This window comes from Strix uralensis, chromosome 3, assembly GCF_047716275.1.
Source record: "Strix uralensis isolate ZFMK-TIS-50842 chromosome 3, bStrUra1, whole genome shotgun sequence".
In the NCBI taxonomy this organism is placed as follows: domain Eukaryota; kingdom Metazoa; phylum Chordata; class Aves; order Strigiformes; family Strigidae; genus Strix; species Strix uralensis.
This window is the reverse complement of record NC_133974.1, coordinates 28,475,808-28,500,631: the sequence shown is the minus strand read 5'-3', so window position 1 is coordinate 28,500,631 and position 24,824 is coordinate 28,475,808. Positions and strand designations below refer to the sequence as shown.

General features: G+C 38.0%; 1 protein-coding gene and 1 long non-coding RNA gene across 13 annotated transcripts; one reads left to right on the top strand and one right to left on the bottom strand.

The window, feature by feature from the left end:
* Window positions 1–493: 493 nt before the first annotated feature.
* Window positions 494–6,608, bottom strand: LOC141941746 (uncharacterized). 4 transcript variants are annotated; one of them, XR_012628410.1, is made up of 6 exons: window positions 6,274–6,608; window positions 5,970–6,063; window positions 5,488–5,598; window positions 4,846–4,910; window positions 4,421–4,499; window positions 494–1,409 (listed from the first exon to the last, which is right to left on the bottom strand). It is a non-coding gene; the product is annotated as an uncharacterized LOC141941746 (long non-coding RNA). The 4 variants fall into 4 exon arrangements; XR_012628409.1 differs by having other exon boundaries at window positions 6,434–6,608; XR_012628407.1 differs by having other exon boundaries at window positions 5,970–6,608.
* A 191-nt stretch (window positions 6,609–6,799) lies between these two features.
* RAB23 (RAB23, member RAS oncogene family) lies at window positions 6,800–24,824 on the top strand. Of its 9 annotated transcripts, none has more exons than XR_012628030.1 (10): window positions 6,819–6,958; window positions 8,613–8,813; window positions 9,381–9,476; window positions 9,608–9,693; window positions 15,719–15,875; window positions 16,742–16,801; window positions 17,394–17,476; window positions 18,750–18,842; window positions 19,699–19,919; window positions 23,336–24,824. XR_012628030.1 is itself a non-coding variant. In XM_074861773.1 (9 exons), exons 2-9 carry the CDS (start codon window positions 8,659–8,661, stop codon window positions 19,836–19,838), a joined length of 870 nt encoding a protein of 289 aa, XP_074717874.1. In that variant the 5' UTR covers window positions 6,819–6,958; window positions 8,613–8,658; the 3' UTR covers window positions 19,839–24,824. The 9 variants fall into 9 exon arrangements, 5 of the variants coding, with proteins under 5 accessions (XP_074717878.1, XP_074717874.1, XP_074717876.1 ...); XR_012628029.1 differs by having other exon boundaries at window positions 21,431–24,824; XM_074861773.1 differs by having other exon boundaries at window positions 19,699–24,824.

The window sequence follows — 24,824 nt, the reverse complement described above, 5'->3', positions numbered from 1 at the left end:
TTACAAATGTCAGTGAGTAGCAAGAAAAACTCTTCACAGCTTAGTTCTCTGGGTAGCTTTGTTTTAATTAATTTATGTATTTTCATAACAAGTTCTCGGGACTAAAGCAATGGAAGTGTCTGCTTCCCTCTGACCTTCTTAGACCTCTTGACTTTATCCTGTTGAATAGCAAGCTAATTTCCCCACAGAAATTGCTGCCAATATTTCAAATTTTTTTTCTATTAGATATTTCATAGTTTTAAGAAACAAGTTAATTGGAATCTTTTTAATTTCACAGGATTATTGTGACCTCCCTTGTATCTCATTTCTATTGTCTGCTTAATTCTTCCCAGAAATGCTGTCAAAATGTTTATTCACAAAATACAGAGATGTTAAAAAAGATGGATTTTCACAAGGTATTTCAGTTAACATATGCACATGTGCTGTAACGTACATATATATGTAATGTACTGTTTTGCTGATTAAGAATACCAATTAGACTCAGACACCAGAGTGACAAGAGTAGGCATATTTTACTGGTGATAACCAAATAATGTAACAGTGTAATACAGAAAACATGCAGTAAGAAAAAGCAGAATAGGGCACTTAAAGCAACAAACAGGAAAATACAGGGTAATGCATCACATCATTACTACATGAGAGAGAGAATAGTGATTAAGAAAGATACATCACCACTTGCATATATTATCATCATCATCCAGATCCGCAGTCGCTGGGGAGCCCCGGTTACAGCGAGGATTTGGAGAGCCTGTCCCGGCAAGTGGGAAATCCTACGCGGTGCATCCACCCATAGGTGAGGCTTCCAAAGTCACTGTGAGCGGGTCCAGCCTTATATACCAGAGATCGACAAGCCAGAATAGCTGGCACCTTTGTTTTGAGTGGAAAATTTCTGGTTTCATTCTCCTGTTGGATTCCACCCAAAGCTTGGCCAGGACTCAGGGGGGGAACCAATGGAGTTTCTAACAAGGCCAAACACTTGGGTTCTCAGACTTGAACAAGGCTAAACAAGGAAAGTTAGATACATTCTCTCCTAACTACTGATTATATTTTGTCTAAGCTGCATCTTTCGCTAGCGAGTTTACATATTTTATTAATGACTACATGCTAAGTTAGCAGCTTCAGCTTGGGGCCTGTTGTTCAGGCTGCAGTATTTCAATGCTTTAGCACTTTTTACACCAGCATAAGTGGGCTGTTATAACTTAGTACAATACCTACTAGCACAATGGTTATCAGTTATAAAATATACAGGGTTCATCTATAGGTCAACTCTGGCTTGGGCCTGTTGTCCAAGCCTTAGCATTTCATGTACATATACAGGTAACAGTCTTCTAGGTTACTCTGATTCTTCAGATCCACTGACTTTCAGGCAAGCTGTATGTCAGATGTAATGCTCCAACCAACAACATTCCCTGAAAATAAAGTAAAAATAAGCCACTAGTTTGCTTGACTATAGTAAGCACTGTGTTCTCCAAAATACTTCAGAAGGGTCTGTATATCCTGCCAAATTTAAATAAAGGAATTAATTACTAATAAAAAAATCTGACTGCCTAAGCCTTGAGATCATCAAGACAGTTCTCTTCAGCTACCTTCAGCAGCAAATTTTAATCAGAAGAGTGTTTGGTTTGTTTTCTTATCTTCAAATAATTTCTACTTCTAGCTCTCCTTATTTTGCCCCCGGTCATTGAAATTTTGATTTGGAGATCCATTACATGAAAGACTGATAAGCAGTATTCAGAACCTGATTTTCTAGGGGATTATGGTGCTAATGCCGTTGCAAATATTTAATTTCAAGATCTTTATTGCTAATTTTGACTCAGTTCCTCCCTCCTTTGCTATCTATGTCTTCGTACCTTTGTTGTGTGACAAATGTTAAATAAGCATTTTCTGTGCTACCAAGAAATGCATTCAAAATGATTACCCAATTAAGGCTAATATCTTCATTTCCTTCTTGTTTCGTGGCAGATCTCTCTCAAACACCCATGACATTTCATTCACTGGATACATATTTAAAGTAGCAAGAGCAGGAAAAGAGAAGCAAGTCCATCGCTACAAACAACTCAGCTAATACCAGTTTATCAGTAACTCTGAATATACACAACTTTCAGCATTTTCTTTGGGAAATGCATTTCCAGATGAAGTGAGCTATAGCAAATACTAAAACTAAGCATGATTCTTCAATACATATAACTGAATTATCTATTATTTAGTGTTTCGATCCTGATGTTGTCCTCAGATATTTCCATTTCTCTTCTCTTTACATTCTTATTACTCAAAAAACACATAGGACACAGATCAATTATTTTGACTTTTTTAAATCAGTCTCTATAGAGTTAAAAGAAATAACTGTATTTAGAAATTCTACTTTTTCATTGTATGATGCACTGTTTGTACCTGCTAATTCAACAGCATCCCTGAATATATTGGCTGAAATTAGCTGAAAACACTGCTGCCAGCAACTTATCTTGGTTTGTTTACACCTAAGCATAGAAACTATTGCCTTCAGCATGAGAAATGTCTTTATAACTGTTGACATCTCAAGGCTCATAAACTTCTACTCATAGATCACATCTGTTTGGGCATATTTAAGTTTTATATAGCAATGCATTAGTAACTGCAGTCTTAAACATTAGAATGTTCAGAATTACAAAAATAGGCATAAAAATACTTCAGGGCAACGCATCTTACTTTCTCTGACCTTGTTGACATAGCCCCAACCCTGGGATTACAAAATGACAATGTCATACAATCATCAGTTTCAAAAAATACAAAAACAATATACTTAGAATTTATATTTTTGTATGTTTGTGAAATATATGAAAATTAAAATTGAATATGATATATAAATGAAAAGTATGAAAGTTAAAAATAAATGGCAGTGAAAAATGGTATGGCTTCTAAGAACTTATTTTTGCCTTTTTTTTCATTTAGATGCCAAGCAAAACTGGATTATTTGTAGAATAAATTTTTAGTGTCACAAATGCAAGAAAATATTTTTAAAATTGGACTTTGTATTTCACCGACGGGCTTCACGTAAAGAAATACTGCATAGCTACTAACACTTTTATACTGTGGCATTCAAGTGAATACTTTTTTTCATACCTAGATATTCCTGTGATTAGGTTGTGTATTTTTATCTCCAACTTTCAGAAGAGATTTTGTTTAATGAAAGAAAGAAAACATTAAACTGCTGAGAGTACACTGTATTGGGTGTGACATGTAAGCTTGGAATCTAATTAAAAGCTTGGGATCATTTTTATTTTAGGCGACTCAGACAATTCCTTACAGGCATGGTTTAGAAAATTAGTTCTTCTGATATCATAGAGAGGACAATACATAAAATCTACAAAATAAATGCTAACAACAGAAATAGTAGGTCAGAAGAAAATGGTAGGTCAGAATTGCAAATTTGCAAGGCTCTTAGTAATGGGAGAGCGAGAAAGAGAGAAAAGAATAATGAAGAACATTAGTGGCAGCAGATTTGAGAGGCAAACCTTCATTTCCAACTCAAACCTTTCAAAAAGTCTGGATGGTTTGTGTCTATAAGTTTGAGTTGCTGAATTGTGGAGAAGCGTCTCTCTTGGCAAGTGTTAACCTGGTGTCTTTGTCAAGCAGTGCAGTACAGAGGAGAGGAAGCCTGAGACAGGGAATCACTGCAGCTCACTGCATGCCTCGCTATGGCAAGGTCCACTCACACCCCTGTAAGTTTAGGAGTTTGTGGGAACTGGTGATCTTAGTCATCCACTCAAAGGAGCGCATCACCATGCACTGTGTCTCTGACCCTACATGTTCTACTTCAGCTGTATGATCTTACTCTCAATGACTTACTAGCATGCAGTTCAGCTCCTAGGTATTCTATTTGAGCAACTATTACATTAACATCCAACTTTAAAAGGATTTAAGATAGTAAAATGCAAACATATATAAATGGAAATATGACATTAACAAAAATATAGTGACTAAAAGTCCAGCCAGCATGAAGCGTATTTTCACAGAAAACAAATTATAACAAGAAGCTGCTGTTAAGTTTTACATAGCAATGCATTAGTAACTGCAGTCTTAAACATTAGAATGTTCAGAATTACAAAAATAGCCATAAAAATATGGCTATTTTTGTGTTTTTCTTTTTTTCAGGATTGCATTGTCATTTTGTGTTTTTCTTTTTTTCAGGATTGCATTGACTGAAATGCATACATTGTGTGGAAAAAAGAGGGCATGCAGCAGATGCATTAAACTGGCTCACTGAGGAATTTCAAAACATAGTTGTGATTATGGAGGTATCAGCAACTAAAGTGACTCTAATGGGACTCCCAAGGAGTCTTGGTGAAAGATTATTTAACATTTTTATTGATTAATCAGACAATGATATTCATGTAAAGCTTGCCATTAACAGACAGATGACTTTATTAAAGGACAGCATTACCTTCCTGTTACAGATCGATTTGATTTGTCTTACAGTCAAACAAAATCATTTCCTTGTCGCTAACTGCACCATAATACATCTGGAAAAAAAAAGAATATGGGCTATACACTCATGTTAAATAAAACCTGCCACAGAAGGCAGTAACTACAGGAGAACCTACAGAAAACTGAGTAGGAGACCTTGGTGAAATGGTATGGCAAAAGGCATTAGTGTGACCTTTCGGGGGTCTGTAAAGGGAAATACAAAGTAGAAGGTAGGAAGTTGCCTCGCCTCTGTACATCTACTACTATAACACTAATTAGGTATAATTTTCTTCCTAATTTGGTGTATATGCTTACAACATCAAAATACTGGAAAGTGTTCAAAGGAGTGTCACAGAAAGTGATCTAGAGGCTGAAAAGTTAGCATTATTATAGGTGTCTTACGGGACTGGGGATATCCAGTTTGTTGAAGAGAAGTTTCACAGCTATTCATTAGTTCATCCTTGTACCTGCAAATGGAAAAGATATCGAAAAGTAGGTGCCAGTCAATCTACATGAAAAGACGTAGTAAGATAGTGACTGGAATTTTAATTTAGACAAATTGAAAATAGATACAATTTTTTAGTTGCAAACAAGTTACACTGCTGGTTGATCTCATCACGAGTCATCAAATCATGTATATGGCTAAAGCCTTGAAATCTGTGAATGTATCAGTTCCTCTGTTCTTCTCTTTCCCTTGTGGGACATGGTAAGAAAAGTTTCCTGAATTGCTCTCAATATACTCATAAGACATGGTGGAACAGTTTAGCCTCACTGAATTGTTGGGGTTTCACAAAGAAGTATCTGTGTATCACCAGTATGACAGACAGGTCATAGTACATGTTCTAGCCTTACACTTCATAAAAGCATTACCCAATATAGGGATTTTAAAGAACAGAAAATTAGAAACTAAAGTTATTTACAGCAGTCACTAACTTACTGCCTAAATGAGGGCACTTAGGATAGGATATGTCTCCTCTAATCTTGTAGGGCTGTGGCCACAGGCTCCTTTTCCAGTCAACAGAGAAAACTGAGGAAGTGGTTTACCTGGACCACTTGACAGCCATCTGAAGGTGAACCATACCATACAAATGTTTACAATATAGTATTAGGAGAGATGAATCCCAGCCATGCACCTCACGTCTCCCATGAAGAAACCTGGGAAGTACAATAAGGAACATTTCTGACATAATTACTTTGGTATTAGGCAGGTAACAAATTTCTCTTAGAATTAATGGGGAGGGCTCTAATTCAAGGCCTTTTGGCGCACACAAGCCCTGGCATCAGACGGACTCTGAGACTAGCAGCTGGAGTTAGCATTAACCAAACAAAAGCATAAATTTCAGAATAAAAACCATGTGTAAAATTTAACTATTCTTTTGAGGTCTAGCTGCAAAATGGGCTAATCCAAAACGTATTTATTTAGACACAGGCAACACCAACACTTCACTCTAGAGTGAATATGTAGCCTTGGGAAGGACAGGACAGGGATAAAGACACTTCAGTTGTGCTGAGCAGTTTCCACCAACCTGAACTTGGTAATGCCCGCGTGTTACTCGGCCATACTTGAGTAGCAGGAGTGCTGGGGACACTGAGAGCAGCCACCCCAGCCAACAAGATGTTCTTTGCAGTATAAAAAGAGAAAGGGACTTTAAGGCAGAGGACATATTTTATCAATCTAACTTTAAAAAACCAAACAACAGAACATCTTCAGATCTTAAGACTATCATATCTACAATTATGCTAAAACGTATCATATTCTGTTTTATATAAAGTGTGGGATCTGGCCGACCATGTGCCATGGTGATGGGCTGAGAGCTGGTACGCTCACACCTTGGTCAAAAAGAAATGGGTACTGCCCACAGGAACAGCAGCTGCCTTCAGCGATAGCCTGAGGAGAGCCCAGGGGCGGCCACACAGGGCTTTGTCTTCCATGGAAGATGAGGCGAGGAAGAGAGGCCGCCGGGTAGGGAGGGAAGAGGGATGAAGGCACCTGGGGGCCGGGAAGATCAGCCTTGCCCGGATCTTTCCTCAGGAACCCAGACGAAACCCTCCCACAACCGGGCCGGCAGAGCCCACCCGCCGCCTCTCCTTCGCTTCTCCCCGGCCTCGGGCGGCCAGCGGCCCCGTAGCCGAACCCCACGGGAGGGGCTCCCGCCAGCCCCCACCCCCGCGCCTCCCCGCGCCCGACCAGCCCCCGCCGAGCGCCCCGGCTGCCTCCCGCCTCCCCGCCGGCGCCTGTGGGCCGGGGCCGCCGCCGCCGCCTCAGCCGGGGGCCGCCGCCGCGGGGGCGGGGGCAGCGGGCGGGCGCCTCCCCGAGCGGCGCCCCCGGTCCTGACGGCGTTTCCGGGCGGGGGAGCCGGGATGTGCGTCCGGGTTGGGTCGGCCCCAGCGAGCGGTTTCCTCTGGCCTTCCCTCCGTCTCCCCGTCCCTGCCTCCCTCCCTCGCCATCGCTGAGGTGGAGCCGCCGCCGTGCGCTCTGAGGGAGCGTCGCCCGCCCCGCTCCCGCCGGGGCTCGGTGAGAGGGGCCGCGGGCGGGCGGGAACCGGGGCCCCGGCGGCTGGGGGCGTCCGGAGGCGGGCGGGAGGGAGGGAGGGTGCTGCCGGGCCGGGCCGGGCCGGGCCGGGCCGGGCCCTGGCGGGGAGCGGGGCCAGGCAGGCGGCGGGGCGGGCCGCGGGAGGGGGCGCGGGGCGGCCGGCCGAGCCTCCACCCTCAGCGTGGCTGCGGCGGCGCCCCCCGGGCAGAGCCGGGAGGCGGCCGCGGGCAGCCCCGAAGGGCTGTGCCCGGCGAGCGTCGGTCCGCGCTTAAAATGGCCATCCGGATTGTGCGGGCCGACCCAGCGGCAGTTCTAGCGGTGCTTGCCGAATACCCGATAAAAATGTGTGTACGCCGATCTTTGAGGCACCCAAAGGCAATCCAGAAACGTTATCTGCCTGGGTGAGCCGGGGCCGGGGTATCGGGTAGCCCAGCTCTTCCAGCACGGGGCAAAGTTTTTACCATAGGTGAGTCTTCCCCTCCTTTGAAAGGAGGGTTACTGACCTCTTGGGAGGAAATTTGCTGCTCTGCAAATGAGAAGCGTTACTGTGATGGTACCCGGGCACAGCAAAACGCGGGGGAAACTTAGCTTTTATGTGCGTCTCCGTTTCTTCCTCATAAAAAACCAACCAACCAAACAAAACCACCCAAAACTTGAAGGAAATATCTTTACAGCAAGCCAAATAAATTATTTTCCATTTTTGCACATTGGAATTTTAGTTTATATAAAAAATTGCGTCCGCTATAAAACCGCTTGCGCTGTGAACTTTGTCCATATACTTCAGCAACTCGGCTTTGTCTGTAGACAATGTCCGGTGTACATGGGCAAAATTAAATCAGAGGAGAATGAGATAGCTCCCCTGCAGCGGCCGTGTTATGTGAGGTTATGGTCACACCTAAGAGGATATAGACTTTTTAAATGTAAATGACTTGAGTATTGATAAGGTACATTATGTAAAAGTTTAAACATTTAAAAAATGTTTTAAAACAGTTGGATTATTCAATTTCTTGTTTTAAAAAAACACCTTTGGAAAATGCATTATCTTCACAATTACCCAATAATATTTTTGATAAATAATAGTTTTGATTCACATGCCAAAAATGAAATCAATAAGAACACACAAATTTATTTGATTATGATTTTTCTCAACTTCCTCAGAAAGACAAATTTAGACAAGTTCATAAGAACTGAAGTAAGGGTTATAATCACAGAATGATACGGGTTTATGTCTTCAGAGCATCAGCATTGGTGTTAGGTGATGATATCTGAACTGGGTGTAAGGAAACAGTGACCGTAGTTTGAAGTTGCCATACTTCAAACTCATGCTATGTGCTAGGTTGATAAGTTGAGTCTCTTGTATGTGTTAGCAGTGGAGCATCAGGAACATAATCAACATATAAAATACATTTGTACAGTGGAAGGATATTTTTAATGAATAGTTATATTAATTTCCAATTAATAAGTGGCAAATCAAAGTACAGACTGGCTAAATAACTTGCCTGAGGTCACTTAAGCAGTCTGTGGCAGAGCTGAAAATAAATTGTACAGTCTTTGTGAATCCTAATGTGTGATTGTATTTCCTCTGGCTTTCTAGTCATAGCATTTTTATGAACATAGCTATCTACTTTGTTTACAGATCGATAGTTTCCTGAGTAAGCTAGAGAGTCACTTGGGCTGCAGAGATGTTGGAAGAAGATATGGAGGTGGCCATCAAGGTGGTGGTAGTAGGAAATGGAGCTGTTGGAAAGTCTAGTATGATTCAGCGATATTGCAAGGGGATTTTTACAAAAGACTACAAGAAAACTATTGGTGTAGATTTCCTGGAAAGACAAATCCAGTATGTATTAAACAGATGCCATACTATTGGTTTTTACTTTTCCCCTTTTCTTTGTTCTGTTGTAACCCTAAGATTTATGAAGGCTTGGAAGACAAGGCCTGCTGTTTCTGAAGCACAGTGAAGGGAGTTGTTTTCTGTCTTGCACTGTGGGCTACAATTGTATCACTCTATTTCCCATCCAAAATTTAGAGTTCTAAATAACATTTGGAACCTCTGTTGTGCTAAGCTTTCTGACAAGTTTTCTCTTTGTATTCTAGCACCTGTTGGTGTTTTGGGGTTTTTTTGTAATCTCTGGAAGAAGTGGAAGTGCTTATGATAAAACTATTACACAAATTTATTAGACAATATAGATTAAAATTACTGTGGAAAAAATTAAATATGCTATAGATTTTGTCTCTGTGCAATATAAGTAGATAAGTAGATAATTACGTTTGATAAAATGGAAAATACAGTGGTAATGAGAAATAAGAAATTTCTATAAATTCTGTAATCTCATTAAAAAGACAAAAGGACCATTATTCAGGCACTTAAGTTTTGTTTTGATGTCTATATTATTTTTCCTCATAGAGAGAAATGTAGAGGAAGAAGAGGAAAATATATTACATGCTCTTCACTAACAATTGTATTACAATTGAGGGACTGTTGCCATAATATGTTACAGAGGTGAACCATTATTAAGTTACATTATATTTAAATCAAGTTAAATTTGACTTGAATTACTCTTATATTGTAGATGACAGTTGTTTTGAATTGCTCTTGTTCATTATATTGATTACAAAACTCGTTTATTTCAGAGTTAATGACGAAGATGTCAGGCTAATGTTATGGGACACTGCGGGTCAAGAAGAATTTGATGCAATAACAAAGGCCTACTATAGAGGTGAAAATACCGTGTTTGTTATTTGGTAGTTGGTGGTGTTTTTTTCAGTCTGCACATCTCTAAAATATTTTCCTGTCTTTGTATTAAGAATTTGAGTTATTTCACATGTGTGCAAAGCATCTTTAGTTAGCCTTTTCAGTTCTTAAATATTTTTCCCCTTCATGCAAGGTGCTTGTCCTTAATTAAGTGCCACTTTTTGTAGGATGCTCAGTAGTGCCCTTTAAAAAACATAGAACAAAATGAGACAAATATCAGCACAGAAGCTGGACACAGTGTAGCCATTCAAACACACAAATGCAAATTTATATTTTTCCTCTAAAAGTGTTTTATTACTTCTGTAAGACATGTATTTGTAAATCTTCCAAAAACTATGGCTGAGGCACTTAGAAATTAATCCAAGGCAAAAAAAATCCACCAGTCATCCTAGAAAGATAGTTTTCTAGGCACAACAGTTCTCTTGCTGGTACAGGCTGCCTTGAACACATTAACACAACGGAGTAATAAAGAAAGTGTATTTACTTCATAAAGTAGAAACTCTATTATTCAGTTGTATAAAGGCAGTTTATCTTTTTAGCTAGTTACAGATTGCATACTTAGGCTTTCTTTGCATATAATTTAACAATGGTTGTGAAAATCTTTCCTTTTTGTTTTTTAATGTGAGAGATTTGAAGACCTGGCAAAGATTCCATGATTGAGTTCTTGTCAAACTAATTACCCGATGGCTGGGAAAAATACATTGCTGTAGTATAAAATTACCTCATTTAGAGGGAAAATAATAGTTATGCCATGCTGTTTCAGGGTGGTATAGCCCTCTGACCTTTTTCTATTTCACGATCGTGTTTTGGTAACATTTCTAGTTGTCCATTTCTTCAGAGATCTTTATTTTCTTATTTCATTTTATCCTCATGTGGAAATAGATCATTCTGTTATTTTACATCTGATGAGCATATGAATTTTAGAAGGTAGTACTTGATTCTCTTGGAGCTTCCTTTTTACTCTTCTGGCCTTCAGTTCTTGTGTGCTTTGCTCTCTCCAGTTGTTTCAAGCCAAAGCCTTTTTCTTCTAATTACTGGAACTGACATGCTAAAATATGGAGTGTTCAGAAAAGCTTAAAAGTATATTTACTGGTCTCACCACAAGCAGCCTGGTGGTTAAAAAAAAAAAAAAAATAAATCTGCCTAAGTACCTTGAAATGTTGTTCATGATTCATGCCCAGCACAGTGCAGTTAGATCTCTGCCTTCAACATCTTTATACTGAAGAGGCTGCTTTGAAGTAGCATCCTGATAGTCATCCTGTGGATACACATCAGAGACAGAATGATGGATATATTAACAGTTCAAGCTGTTAAATACAGTGACTGTTCTGCCCTAGACTTTGACTCATGAAGGACAAGGGAAATTATAGAAGCCTGGAATGCAATTTTGGTTTAGTAACAGTCTACAAGCACAATATATTATAGAAGCAAAAAGTCAAGCTTACTTTGGAAATGCAAGGATTTCATTGCCAATTATTGCTGATAAGGGGAGAATGCCTCCGAGGTAGGTAAGAGATGCTGGCTGTTACTTTAAGGTCTGCCTCTCTTACAGGTCACTGTCCCACTATCATTTACACTAGGGCTTACATACTCCTGAAATGTTATGTAGTGTCAGTTCTTCAGGGATTAGCTGCTCGTCCGTGGTCACACAATGAATGCTTCAGAGTCTGTTTCTGAGTCCTTGTCCAGGGACCAAATTCATTCAGCTTTGCAGAGAAACAAAATTGGAGCTGATTTGTCATGTGGTTTTCTATGTTTTATATATACATTTCTATGTACAGGCAAATATGCGCAGCTGGTGTAGCTGCATGCCCGTGATCTCACAGTGTAAGGAGTCCAGCAACCTAAATTCAAAGAGTTGAAAATAATTTATTTTTTATATTGTATCATACATCTTCTTACCAGTTTCTATCGAATGGAAATCACACATTTTCTGACTGGCCAGGTACTTCATGCATATGCTAAGCATATACACGAGTGGCTGTTATTAGCACCACCATGTGTTCTGCCCATGTTACAGATGTTTCTCAAGGCAGTGTTTGATCACTTCTTCGTGTATGCATCCTCTTCCATCCACTACCACTAGTATCTAGAGTAGACCCTTGCTAGGTTTTTGATGGAAAATAGAAATCTTGCTCATTAGTCTGTTATATTCAGTTGCTGATTAGTCAAATTCTCAGGATCCTTATTTTGTTGTTCAATAGTTAGACTTCAGATTTCTCAAGCCTTCATACCATTGCTCTAGCTTGCACTTGTTAATCACTTTTGACTGTAATAACTATGGTGATGGGAGGGCTGCAAGATTGCCCTGGTCCAATTTGAAATGAGGCAGCCCTCTTTTGGATACTGTTAGTGAGACCTTAAACCCTGCTAAGCCTGTTAAAGACAGCTAGGATCCACAGCAGTTAGAACACCAACAGTACATAAGAACTTCTGGATGATGATGTCATTGACCTTGGATTTTGATCTCTGTAAGTTTGAACAAGCCACCATCAATTTTATAGAGAGCATGTGCTTTCTGTTATAGCCTGAAAAAGCTGAGGCAAAGAACAGAAGAGTGAAATGAATAGGTGCCAGGTATAAATCCCTGTGTGAGTCCACTCATGGCAAGGAATGTCTTTACACATTTTCTGTTAGATAGGCTTTGTACCATTATGAAAGAAGAAAATACAATTACGGAGTCTAAGAGGATGGGATAGTCTGCTGAGGATCTCTGAGACCTACTGTCTAGGTTTCAGCTGGGATAGAGTTAATTTTCTTCCTAGTAGCTGGTACAGTGCTGTATTTTGGATTTAGTGTGAGAATAATGTTGATAACACACTGATTTTTAGTTGTTGCTAAGTAGCGCTTATCCTAAGTCAAGGGCTTTTCAGTTTCCCATGCTCTGCCAGCAAGCGAGTGCACAAGAAGCTGGGAGGGAGCATGGCCAGGACAGCTGACCCAGACTAACCAGAGGGATATTCCATACCATAGGACATCCTGCTCAGTATATAAACTGGGGGGAGTTGGCTGGGGGGCAGATCACTGCTCGGGCATCGGTCAGCGGGTGGTGAGCAATTGCATTGTGCATCACCTGTCTCTTCTTGGGTTTTATTTATCTCTTTTTAAAATTATATGCCTTTTTGTTACTATTGTTATATTTTTTATTTTTATTGTTATTATATTTAGCTATTAAGCTGTTCTTATCTCAACCCACAAGTTTTACTTTTTTTCTGATTCTCATCCCCATCCCACTGGGAAGGGGGGAGGAGTGAGGGAGTGGCTGTGTGGTGCTTAGTTGCTGGCTGGGATTAGACCACACCACCTTCTCAGCTGACAAGCTCATGCTCTACTTGAATCAAGTAGAGATGCTAGCACTACTCTCTTAATATTTTTCTGAATTAGTCTAGGTATGCATATCATATCAGTGATTCTATAGCCAGTTGGAACCTTTTTAAAGTAAAGGTACAGGGGTTATCAAAGCAGTAATTAATTGCACAGAAAAAATCCAGTGTCCTTTTGTTTGGTACTTTAAAGTAGCTTTACGAAACAGCTTCTTACAGAAGAACTTGGTTTTAAAATATTCATCAAGAACATCCTGATTTTAGCTGTTACGCTCCCAGCTGACACTGTCCCGTGCCTTTGCTGCTGGTGTCTTTTGTTGTACACAATCTGTTGTATGACAGAGGTGGTGTATGACTCCATTTGCAGTGGATGAGTGAGGTAATAATATTACTGACTCTTTTGAATACGATCAGTTGCTGCATACAGAAAAGTATTTACATACCTAAATCCTGAGTTTTGTCTTTTTTAATTTTTTTTTCCTTAGAGCTCCTAGATGGACATGGTAATTTCTTAAACCTATGTTCTCAATAAAAATATTGAGTATTTGACAATATTCTTAGAAGATGAAAAGAATTTACATAATAATATCTCTGCTCTGCAGCATCTGCTGTTGAACTCTGTTGCCATACTAACTTCTGCGCTATATTGATACTGTTTTGAATTGAGCATGTTCTTCTCTTCTTAAATAAGCATTTTGCAGGATTATTGGATTAGTAAATTCTGATATTTCCTACAATCCAGTGATCAAAACCCTCAGCAGAGTGGAAATACAGAGTTACTTAAGTGCATAGTATTTGTCATTGTTGATGACACTTGCTATTATGGTTGTTTAACTTCCTGGTAAGAACCTTTAAATGTCAGAATCTTGAAGGTCCTCAAAAATATTTCAGTTTGATTCCTATTACAGCCTATCATATAATTATCTTTGAAAAGCAGTATGGCCAGGCTGAGTTATTTCTACTGTCCCTGTCCACTGCATTCTACATGTACTATATGTGAATTGAATAAGGAGGTCTGATGATATGTCACCCCCTTTTTACCTACCACATGCTAGGACTTTTCCCTCTAAACTTACTATTACCAAGTTATCCCCATGTTTTAGCGTTCAGAAGGAATGGCTGGAGGGAGAGAGATAAAGCGAAAGTGTCTTAGAGTGGAAGATTCACAATGGATTTCTTAGTCTTAAAACTGAACAAGGTGATGTTTACAGATGGTGAGAGTCTTTTAAAAAAGATTCTCATCTCCAGTAGAGCAAAGAACTTGAGAGGCTTTATTAAGCTAGTTTGCGAGATGGTAGGTTAAATTCAGCATTGACAAATGTAAACTAACCTGTTTTGGAAAGAATAATTAATTTTACACCTATTTCACAGGATTCTAAGTGGGCTTGCATCAGAGTAATTGCATACATCAGAATATGGTGTGGGCGTGAGGGAAAACAACCAAAATTTTAGAACACAAATAATAGGGAAAATTATGGAAGACAGCATTGTTAGTATTTTACTGGTAGATCTTGATTTGAAAGTCTGAGGGCAGTTCTTGATATTCTGTATAAAACCATAACAGAAGGGTCTTAATGGCGTGTGAAAGAATGTTAAAAGAGCATAGGAAAACTTTCATAAAGATAGACTGAATTTGACTTTGAAAAGCTAAATAAAAGGAAACCTAGTAAAAGAACTTGAGTGTTTTGTGTCAAAGAAACACAAAGGCAAACAGAATACAGGAATGGGGGACACTTGGTGAAACTCATAGATAAAAGAAAATTCATACTGATGAAATAATTTTTCATGCTGTATGTAATTACGGTGCAATATTCGCCACAAGATGACACTAGAGTCTCAAAAGTCATTAGCTAGCTATTCCTTTTACACTCTGGTACTAAATACCAGATACATTAAAGGCATGTAAAAAAAGTGTTTCTCCATTTGCAAAGAAAAGTAGTTTCTTGAGGATAACATAGTGCTACTGGACAGTCAGAAGACTACTCAGTAATATTTCAGCTGTGGAAGTACCTTCTCAGTATCCATAGGTTTTAACTATTGTTTGTTTAGGCTGTTACAAAACCATAACAATTGTACAAAACATTTTGTATAATTTATCGTAGTGCTGTGATAGAATGAGTATGAATTAGAAATACACTTATTTTCTCCAAAAAGCTATTAAACAATTTACTTGAAATAATCACAACTTTCTATGAAAACTTCACGTTTTCTGCTTTTCAAAATCCAAATTACTGTAGCACAAAGAATAACATGAAGTGTGCTTTACAAATACTACATATGGAAAAATATTTGCTTTCTGGCCTCCATTAAACTTTGTGGAGAGCAGTGAGCAATAAGCAAACCTCCCTTTCCCTTTTTCCAGGCTTTCCACACCCCCTCTTTTTCCTTTCCCCTGCATACACGCACCATGCTGGAAATAACTTGAAAGTTAACAGACCCATACCCATCACGAAGAATGGGTGTGATGATCAAAATAATATGGCAGTCTGTTTTCATTTGGGAATTTATGACCATTGGTGTGACACAAGCTGGTGGTAAAAGTGCATTTTTATGGGATAAACTTGAAAAATCCCTTATATTTGAAATAATATCATAGATTATTATTCTTTTTTTTTAATGTTTGTTGGTTGATTTGTATTTATTTGTGATTGATTTGTGTGTTTTTAGGAGCCCAGGCTTGTGTTCTTGTGTTTTCTACAACTGACAGAGAGTCCTTCAAAGCAATCCCTACCTGGAAGGAAAAAGTTGTGACTGAAGTTGGAGACATCCCCACAGTTCTTGTGCAGAATAAGATTGATCTTCTTGATGACTCATGCATAAAGAAGTAGGAGTTTTAACTGTTTTTCAAGAACGACATATGTCCCCCCATATATACATATTTTTAAAAAAATCTATGGGAGTTTCTGGTGAAGACTTAGGATACTAGGTTGTCAAACCTATGCCCTGCATCAAAACATGCCCTAGAAGCACAGGTGACAGGTATTGCTGCATGAGTGTAGTTGCTTGGGCAGATGCGCTTGCAAAGCTAGGAGCTTTCTGTTTGCTTCACGCCTTCTTCCGAAGTGTCAGCCAAAAAAATAGAGGAATAACGTGAAGAGTTTGGGTGTGCCATGATATGGTTCTCTTTTTAATCAGAAATTCTAAAACTGTAAATTTTCTCTTCCGTTAAAATTTACAGTTGCTGTTAAACTGTGCTGTGTGCCAGTGAAGTTACGTTGTCTAGTTCGCTAGTGAATGCTTGCTAAAATGATGAAGTATTAACAGGTTGTTTGAAAAAGTATCTTAATAGACTTTGCTTTGCTTTTCTCTGTTTTTATGCTCACCTTTATCAAAACATTGTAACTCTATAGAAATCCGTATCTGGTAATATTCTCAAACTGCATGGTGCTGATCCTTCTTCACTATATTTTTCTTAAGAGATTTTACTGTCAGTTTGTTCTGCCTTTGTTTATATGACCAATTTCATTCTTGCCATAAAATCAGCTTAATAAATGCTAACTTTTATTTACCACAGCATATCATGTAGAAAATACTGCATGATGAAGTCGATCATCCTCCACTTCTTTATTTCTACCATCTTCCTGAGAGATTTAAATTGTTTCTTCTTTTTGTTGTTTCCTGCACTGGCTTTCTTTGTTCTCTGTTTGCTATCATTGATGGCATAAATCAACTTCTACTCCCTCTTCAAAGAATACTGAGGATTTTTCAAAGGAAAAGCAAAATTACATTTGAACTCCTCCTTTATTCATGGTATGTCACTTAGGTTTTGTTCTCAGAATACTCCGTCTGCCTCAGTAATGTCATCTTTCTGATGACGTGATTTCCCTTGGTGAAATTTTCGTAAGTTTCCTCAACTTTTCCTTAAAATTTAGCACAAGTTCTCTTTCACTTCATAGAAATAAGTAACTCTTGATTTCATCTCTGCACTCATCTGATTGCATAGTCTACTGCTTCATTAAAATATGCTTAAGGATTATTTTCTTGTTGTTGTTTTGACTTTGCAGTGGTAATTGTTCTGATTCTAGTGCTGTTAATTACAGCTTCAGCCTCCTTCCTTTTGATTTCACTGACACCTGTCTTCGAACCCTTGGGAAATTTTAGTTACTGGAGTCAATAAATATTGAAAAGCAATTACTTTTGGTCATAAAGAAACTGCATGTAAATACCTTCTTTTTATGGTGGAGATACTGTAAAGAAATTAAGGATCAGGTATTTTTTGTCTGTCTTGAGTTTGTTAACCCACCTTGCGATGTTGAACTTAGCACGAAGCATTTTGTCTATAAGAATAAATGCTGACAAATGATACAAATCAGTATTTACACAGTCTTCTTCTGTTGTGCAGTGAAGAGGCAGAAGCACTGGCAAAAAAGCTAAAGTTAAGGTTCTACCGAGCATCTGTGAAGGAAGACCTAAACGTAACTGAAGGTACGAGGTACAGCAGCGTCTGTCCTGCCCTCTGCTCTGTAGCACTGTACATCTCTCCAGTTTGGAGCTGGTCTGTTACTTCCCATGTTGTCGCATGCTGTTGGCAATCCTTTTTATATTTCTTAGCAGCACACCTTAAACATAGCTAGAATTACTTGATATCGGTGTGTTAGGCCCATTCCTTTGTGTACATCTTTCCTTTCTCTTCCACAAACAGTGCATAGCTCCAATATTTAGAAGTGCCAATGTGTTTAGTCCTAATCCTGTCAGTAAGCACTGAGCTTTTAAAACAATTATATGTAGAAGTTCAATTATTACAACATACAAATTGTTAAACAGATTATTTTGTAGCTGTTAATAATTTATAAATCATTCATACAAACAATTACTTTGTAGTTTAGTTTATTAGTTATATTTAAACAAAGTACAGTAAAAGATGGGATATCTTGCAGCCTTTTGTCTACTGGTGATATTTTACTAGTTCCCAAGTATCACTTTTTAATGTATAGATTTAATTTTGTAAGAGTACTGTTATAAAATTCAGTCACTATCTTTTGTGGAGTAGGTTTGAATAATCATGAATTATAGTGTCTGGTAACTTCTTTTTTTGTTTAATCAGGCAAACTTAATAGTAAAATAATTGTTTCTTCTCTGTTAACATTCACCTTGGAAAAAAGCCTGCAAGAGAAAATGTAAAATGTTTCTTTATCATCTCTACATGAGTTATTAATTACAAATGTAAATAATCATAACACATGTAGGTTCTGAAAATTCTCCTATAGTTGTATATTTTTTCAGAATCCTAGGTAGACTTTTTATACCCCAATACAAATGAGGGTAGCATTAGTTAATTAGAAAATGTTGCTGCCAAGTTTTATTAATAGACTTACTTTACATGACTGCTGTTACCCTAAGGCTTTTTGCAAAAAATATATATATTAAATTCCTACGTAACTTAAAGTTCCAAGTTGCATGAATTGGAACATTTGGCAATATGTGTGTGCCAGCTTTATTATAGGAGTATTGAGATGTTTCTGTCTGCTGTGCTTTAGTACTGCAAACTGTTAAGACCCGGGTAGACACAGGACTAATGTGGATTCTGCTCAGGTACACAGACGCGCTGAGAGTGAGTGACTTACCAGATCGTGCTAAACCTGTGGTGTCGAATGCGCTTTTGTCACCACACAGAATTTTGATACAAAGGTATTAGGATTGATACAAAGATTATTTTTATGCATACTCTGATGTACCTTTCTTCTTTTTAACATTCCAGTTTTTAAGTATTTGGCTGATAAATATCTTCAAAGGCTCAAGCAACAAACAGCTGAAGATCCAGAACTAGTACATACAAGCAGTAACAAGATTGGTATGTATACTTTAATAAAAAACCACAAATAGTATTTTGTGCCATCAAAGGTTATGGTCTCATCTGTTTCCTTATGGAGTTAATACAAGGTGAATCTGGGTTTAATTACTGACTTCCTATCTCAGGATATTGTCTCCTTCTGTAAAATAACTTTGTGACTCCCTAAAGTTACAAGACTTTCAAACTGATGTACTAAAGTTTCTAGCTAACATTTGGCCAGTGCCCTTTTATTAAATTCGTTTAAACAAACATTGTGTAAGGATTTGAGAAAGGATGCTTGTTGAGTTTTTAAATGTAATTAGTATCAGTGTTACTCATCTTGGTGCAGATTTACAAGAGACTCATGGTGAAAGAATCTGGCATGTAATCAGAAGGTCTTTGTAAACTGCATTTTGTAAGGGAACACTGAACTTCTGTAGTCCTTCTTTAAAGCATTTCTGAGTCAGTTAATTTATTTTCCTTAAAGCACTCCCTTTTTATTCAGGCTTTTTCCTTACCTTTTTCTCAGCAAAGTTTCTAACTTTAAAATTGTCATGTTTTTCTTTCATTGTATTACTCAACTAACCATAACTTTGTTACCATGCAATTAGTAGCATACACATCTGCAGATGAGTTACATATGCTGTCCTTCAATTACATAGATTTATACCAGCTTTAAATACTGCCTGGCTAGTAATTTCAAGTGGCTCTACTTCAAATTTAGCTGCAAAACTGACCCAGAAATAGATAAAGCCTTTAAAAACTAGAGTATGCATTTGAGGCGCACTACTATCCCCTGGTTAAGTGTTACTTAAGTGTTAATGTATTATGCTGCAGGAAGAAATACAAATACTTTTCATGTCTTTAAATTCTGTAGGTGTTTTTAATACAGCTGGTGGAAGTCACTCCAACCAAAATTCTAGCACTCTTAATGGTGGAGATGTCATCAACCTTAGACCAAACAAACAGAGGACCAAGAAAAACAGAAGTCCTTTTAGCAACTGCAGCATACTTTAGACCACTTCTGGAGGAAAAAAAGCAACCAAGTGAATTGGATGAAGTTGTGCAATTGAATACAAAATAAAGCCAGCTGTAGAGGTATTTTTACCAGTGCTTTAGCAAATCTTGTGCCTATGGGATCCTTGATAGAGGGTGGGTTTCTATAAACTTGCTGATGCAGTGGTTTTTGGTGTGTAGAGTGAGACACCTGGTGGCAAAACACAGAACCGTGGCTGCCCCGTGCACTTTGTACAAATTAGGCAAGCTTCTCCTTTTTCAAGGAATTATTTACAGAGCTATGAACTAGGTGTTGCTGAATTGCAAAGCACATTTAACGTAAGGGTAATACTTACAAGTATAGGTACAGACCATAACACTATGGCCCAAGGTGAAGTAGCAACCTTGCAACTAAATTTCAAAGAAAATGTTAGAATTGGTTAGTCAGGAGCAAAAAGAAGACACTACATTTCATGCCTGACTGTATTAATATGGATTCTGGCAGATCTGTTGGTACAGTATACTTGTATTATATATATGAATGCTAAAGTATATGTGTAAACAGTTGGTGTGACTATTTAGGCTAAATTCCAGTGCATACATTACTTGGAGATCAGCTAATGATCATAAAATAGCATCTTCCAAAAAAAAAAATTTCCTTTAAAAATGTTGTATTTCAGATAAGGCTTTCCCAGCTGCCAGTGGGTACATTTAATTTGCTATACTTTGGGCCTAAAAGCTTAGATTTAAAAATGTATGGTGCCAAAAATGCTCTTTTTTTACCTAATGCTGGTTTTGTAAGTTTGTTTTTCTCAGTCTTAACAGGTTGAACAAATAACTTTGGCACTAATAGCTATTCAGAAGGAGCATATAATCATATTCTTGTTCAAATTTGATTGTTGCATCCTGTGTTGTCTGTGAGAAAGGAACTTGCGAAGTGACATCACAAAATATTTATCTTCTTTGGAAAAATTTTTCACAGATACCATAAACTAAGTTATGGAGGATCCAAAAAAATGCAGCTGATGACTGAATTACATGAATGAGACTTTCTTGAATGTTGTGTCAGATTCAAAGTTAGCTGCTGGTTACAGAAAATCTAATTCTGCAAGATCAGAGACATGGCAAAAATTTTTCAAAGTGCTTAAGTGATTTTACAGAATTGATTTAGATGTTTAGGAGCCCAAATCTAAATTAAAGTTATTTGGACTTAGGCTCCTAAATCGCTAAGGTGCTTTTAAAAATGCTAAGCAAGAGATCTTTTATTTACCAAAAATAAACACTTTTTAATCCTTTTCAAAAGCATGCATGCCTTTTAAAAAATATCCATTTTGTTTACATGTTTTTGTATTGTATGATATAATTTTAACTTTCTAGGATTTCTACAACAAACCTGCCAGTGACAAATGCAAAATATGCTGCTTGGAAAAAAATTCAGATTTTTTAATAGTTTTTTAAATAGTGTATGAGAATGAAAATGAGTCGAGTGATCCTGTCTATTTCTGGAGGAGGGACTTTTCACTGTGTGAATTCATGTAGGAAGCTTGACTTACGTTGTTTCTAAGTCAATGAATATGAAAACTGAAATGTACTCTTTTTCCCACTGTCTGCAGGGAGAGAAGTGGGTGGCAAGTTATGCACAAACACTAAAGATCTCTGAACTCTCTATTTTATGTTTACTGTATTAGACTTTCTTCCAAGTACCGTTGTTTCTTTGACAAGCTGTTAGAGCATCTCCTGTTGCTGGCAAGAAGGCAGCCTTCAAGGCGCTCGATCCCCTTTGCTATTGCAGCAAAACTGTTGTGTTCTTCACTGTAATGTTTCCGATATTTTCTCTTGGATAAAGGCCTTCATTTTTTAACAAGTGCATTTAATCACTGTATGTATGTATAAATGGAGTCAAGTCCTATCTGTCTTAGCAATTACGATTGTACATCATGGGGCCAACTTACTACAACTTCAGGATGTAGGACAGTGTATGCATGAAGAACTTTGACAACTGTTTTTAATATGGAAACTTTTACATTTCATTGTCTGTCTGCCAGTTTCACATTTTTTATTCATTTTTCTTGAAAAAAAACCACAAAGTGTCTGAAACATCTTTTTTTGCCTTGTTTGTACAGAGTACTGAAAAATAAGTCTTTATTACGTATAGTAACCATTTGTACTATTACATGTTACGTTGTAGACATTGTACTATTACATAAGCCATTTGTATTTAAGGTCTGTCATTGTAAACCACTGTTTTAAAGACTGAAAACTCAATAGAAATTTTCATAGGTGGAGACTTGACAGACCTGCTAAATTTAGGATATGTTGAAATTTAGTACACATACTTTAACATAGCAATATATATTTGCAGCATTGTTTAACAGTGAGCTTTTGTTTCATTCACATCTTAAATCTAAAGCAGCTCGCTCTTTGTTGTGACGTTGCAGTGCTTGTTCTCCAATACGACTGAGATGGAGACTGTCCAAATTAGCATTTTTCTGGAGAGTGCTCTGCATGTACGCTGCTTGAAAATTTATTTTTTACCCTACTGGGGTTAGTGTGTAGATGTAAACCAGCTGACTTGCATATTGCAGGAATCCTTAGGTATTCTCATCACTCTTCAGTGGGAGTAACTTTTGCGTTTTGGATGAAGAGACATGCCTAAATGTTTAGCACTTGCATTGTCCCTTGTGAATAATTTTTATTACAAACATTGCCCCATTCTCTACTCAGAGTCTTCTCATTAAAATATCGTACAGTTTAGTTACCCAAACCTACAGGTGCAGAGCTGGTAATAAAAATGCTCTTCTCTGGGCATCTCTGTGACTGCATGGTGGGAGAGGATGTAGCTCTCTTACACCAGTGGCAGATGGGCATCCTGGAGTAGGAGCAACAGATGTTCCTACCACAAGACACAAAGTTTTGTTCTGTGAGACTTAAGCTAATTGCACTCCCGTTTTATCTGTTAGTATCTCTTGAATAGCTCATTGGCTGTATTATCTGAATCTCGCCAAAATTCTTTGCTTTCAGCTGATAATGCTACCACTAGCAGAAAACTTCAGTGATTGTTAATGTCTTAGTGAAATAAGCATTCACTAAAGAGCATGACACTAAAGCATCTGTCACTCCCGTGTTGTATCCATTCAGTGAATGGGTGTTCTCCCAGTAAGTGGGGCATCGTTTGATGCAAAGCGCTAATGCTAGGGATGTATTTCCAACTGGAAATAACAAATCTCAAAGTTGTAAGACTGATCACACTAAGATTTTTGTGCTTGTGTGTGTGTGTGGTTAATTTAAAAAAAAAAAAAGGATATTCCACTTAAGACAATTTTGGAGCTTTCTTATTTTCAGTGTTTTTTAAGGCAACGCCTACCTTTTTTAATCAAAATGCCTGAATTACCATACTGTCAGTCTGATTTCCTGTTTAATTTTTTTGTGCTTCAGTAAAATTTGTCTTTGTTTTTTTTTCTCCGTTACTGGGCTACAGCCTATCTGACATGTAGTCTTCCTTTGCATCACTTCTGTAGATGTACATTATACTAAAGGGAATTGAGCAGCAGAACACGTTGTACTGCCTGGAGGTTATGCTGGGGTACATGCATACTACTCAGTGAACATGCACTCTGAACCCGTTAATTCATCTGTTCAAGTTGATAACTACCAGCTGATAACAGAATTAATGATTTGCACTGCAGAACCCTCTCGTGGGAACTCAGTCATACAGCAAGCAAACAAGCATGCTGCTTGGATTCCAGTGATGGTATCTAAGCCCCTACTGCTTTTCTAAATGTAGTCACAGACCTTTGGCTGAAGTTGCAGTACCTGAACACTAACTGTACATAAACCAGAGAGCAAACGTGGTCTGACAAGCTTGATTTCGTCAAAATCACCTTACCATCTTTTTGTAGGGAGCAACAGTTGTGCATATCTTCCTTTCAATGCTCAGATAGTATTGACAGAAGAAAATACTTCTGTTAAATACAGCATCCAAACAGGTAATCAAAATTACAGAAGAAAAAAACACAGCAATGCTTAGATTTAAGCTGAAAGGTGCTACAATAGAACCAGAGAAACTTTCAAACAGTTCTGTGTCGAAGAAGTGCTCTATAGGAGTCATCTCAAAGCCAGGTGAGTCCTAGAACTGCACTAGACTCATTCTCAGGTTTCTAATAGTAGGGTAATACTGATTAATAATTTATGGAGTGAGTGTTCTGTCTTCTCTTACCGAGATAAATGTGGTTCAGCAGAACTGACTTAAGTTGGTCAAAAAAAGTAAAAATTAATCTGGACCAGCAGAAATATGCTCTGAGTGCGAGGATAAAGATGCATCGTTACTGATAAATGACTTAACTCTTATTTGCAAGTTCACACGAACTGGTTAAAACAGATAATGTACATAATTGTTTTTATCACCATCATGATCTCGAGTTAAATGTAATATATTTCTAGAAAAAAAAAAGTAACATAACTTACCGTAAATCTTCAAGTGGAAAAATAAATGTTTAAAACTGAATATTCTGTGTATGCCATTCCTGTAAAATCCCTAATGAGTTAATTCTGCTGCTCTCTTGTAAGTGACATTAGTTGTATCATGCAACTTAAATCTGTCTGATTACTGTTTGGTCTGATACAAGTCACTACTACTGTGGTTATAATAAATTGTTGGTGTATCAAATTTAAAAAAATGGCTGTAACCCTGTAGCTGTGCAAACTGAATCTGCTGGAGAAACTCGTGTGCCCGATTCTAGCCCATGTGTTGCAAACAGTTGGGACCCAAGGCAGCACATCAGATACCCTCAAAGGAACAAGCATCGGCACTCCCATCTAACAGAAATGCTGTTTCTGAGCTCTTGCCTCTGATTTCTTCACCACACACTTCAGATACAAAATACTGATTCTGTTCTGTTCTTTCTGGTCATTTTATTTTTCATGATTGGTCTGGATAATACAGTGACAAGGTTTAAGTGAATGGTTGTAGACATTGGAAGTGGCATTAAAATATTATCAATATATCAA

What these genes read in the sequence shown, in the direction of transcription:
- RAB23 (XM_074861773.1), top strand. Translation starts at nt 8,659, where the DNA reads ATGTTGGAAGAAGATATGGAGGTGGCCATCAAGGTGGTGGTAGTAGGA. An exon ending in AACAAAGGCCTACTATAGAG is followed by an intron (nt 9,694 to 15,718) that starts GTGAAAATACCG and finishes GTGTGTTTTTAG; the next exon opens with GAGCCCAGGCTTGTGTTCTT. An exon ending in TACAAGCAGTAACAAGATTG is followed by an intron (nt 18,843 to 19,698) that starts GTATGTATACTT and finishes TAAATTCTGTAG; the next exon opens with GTGTTTTTAATACAGCTGGT.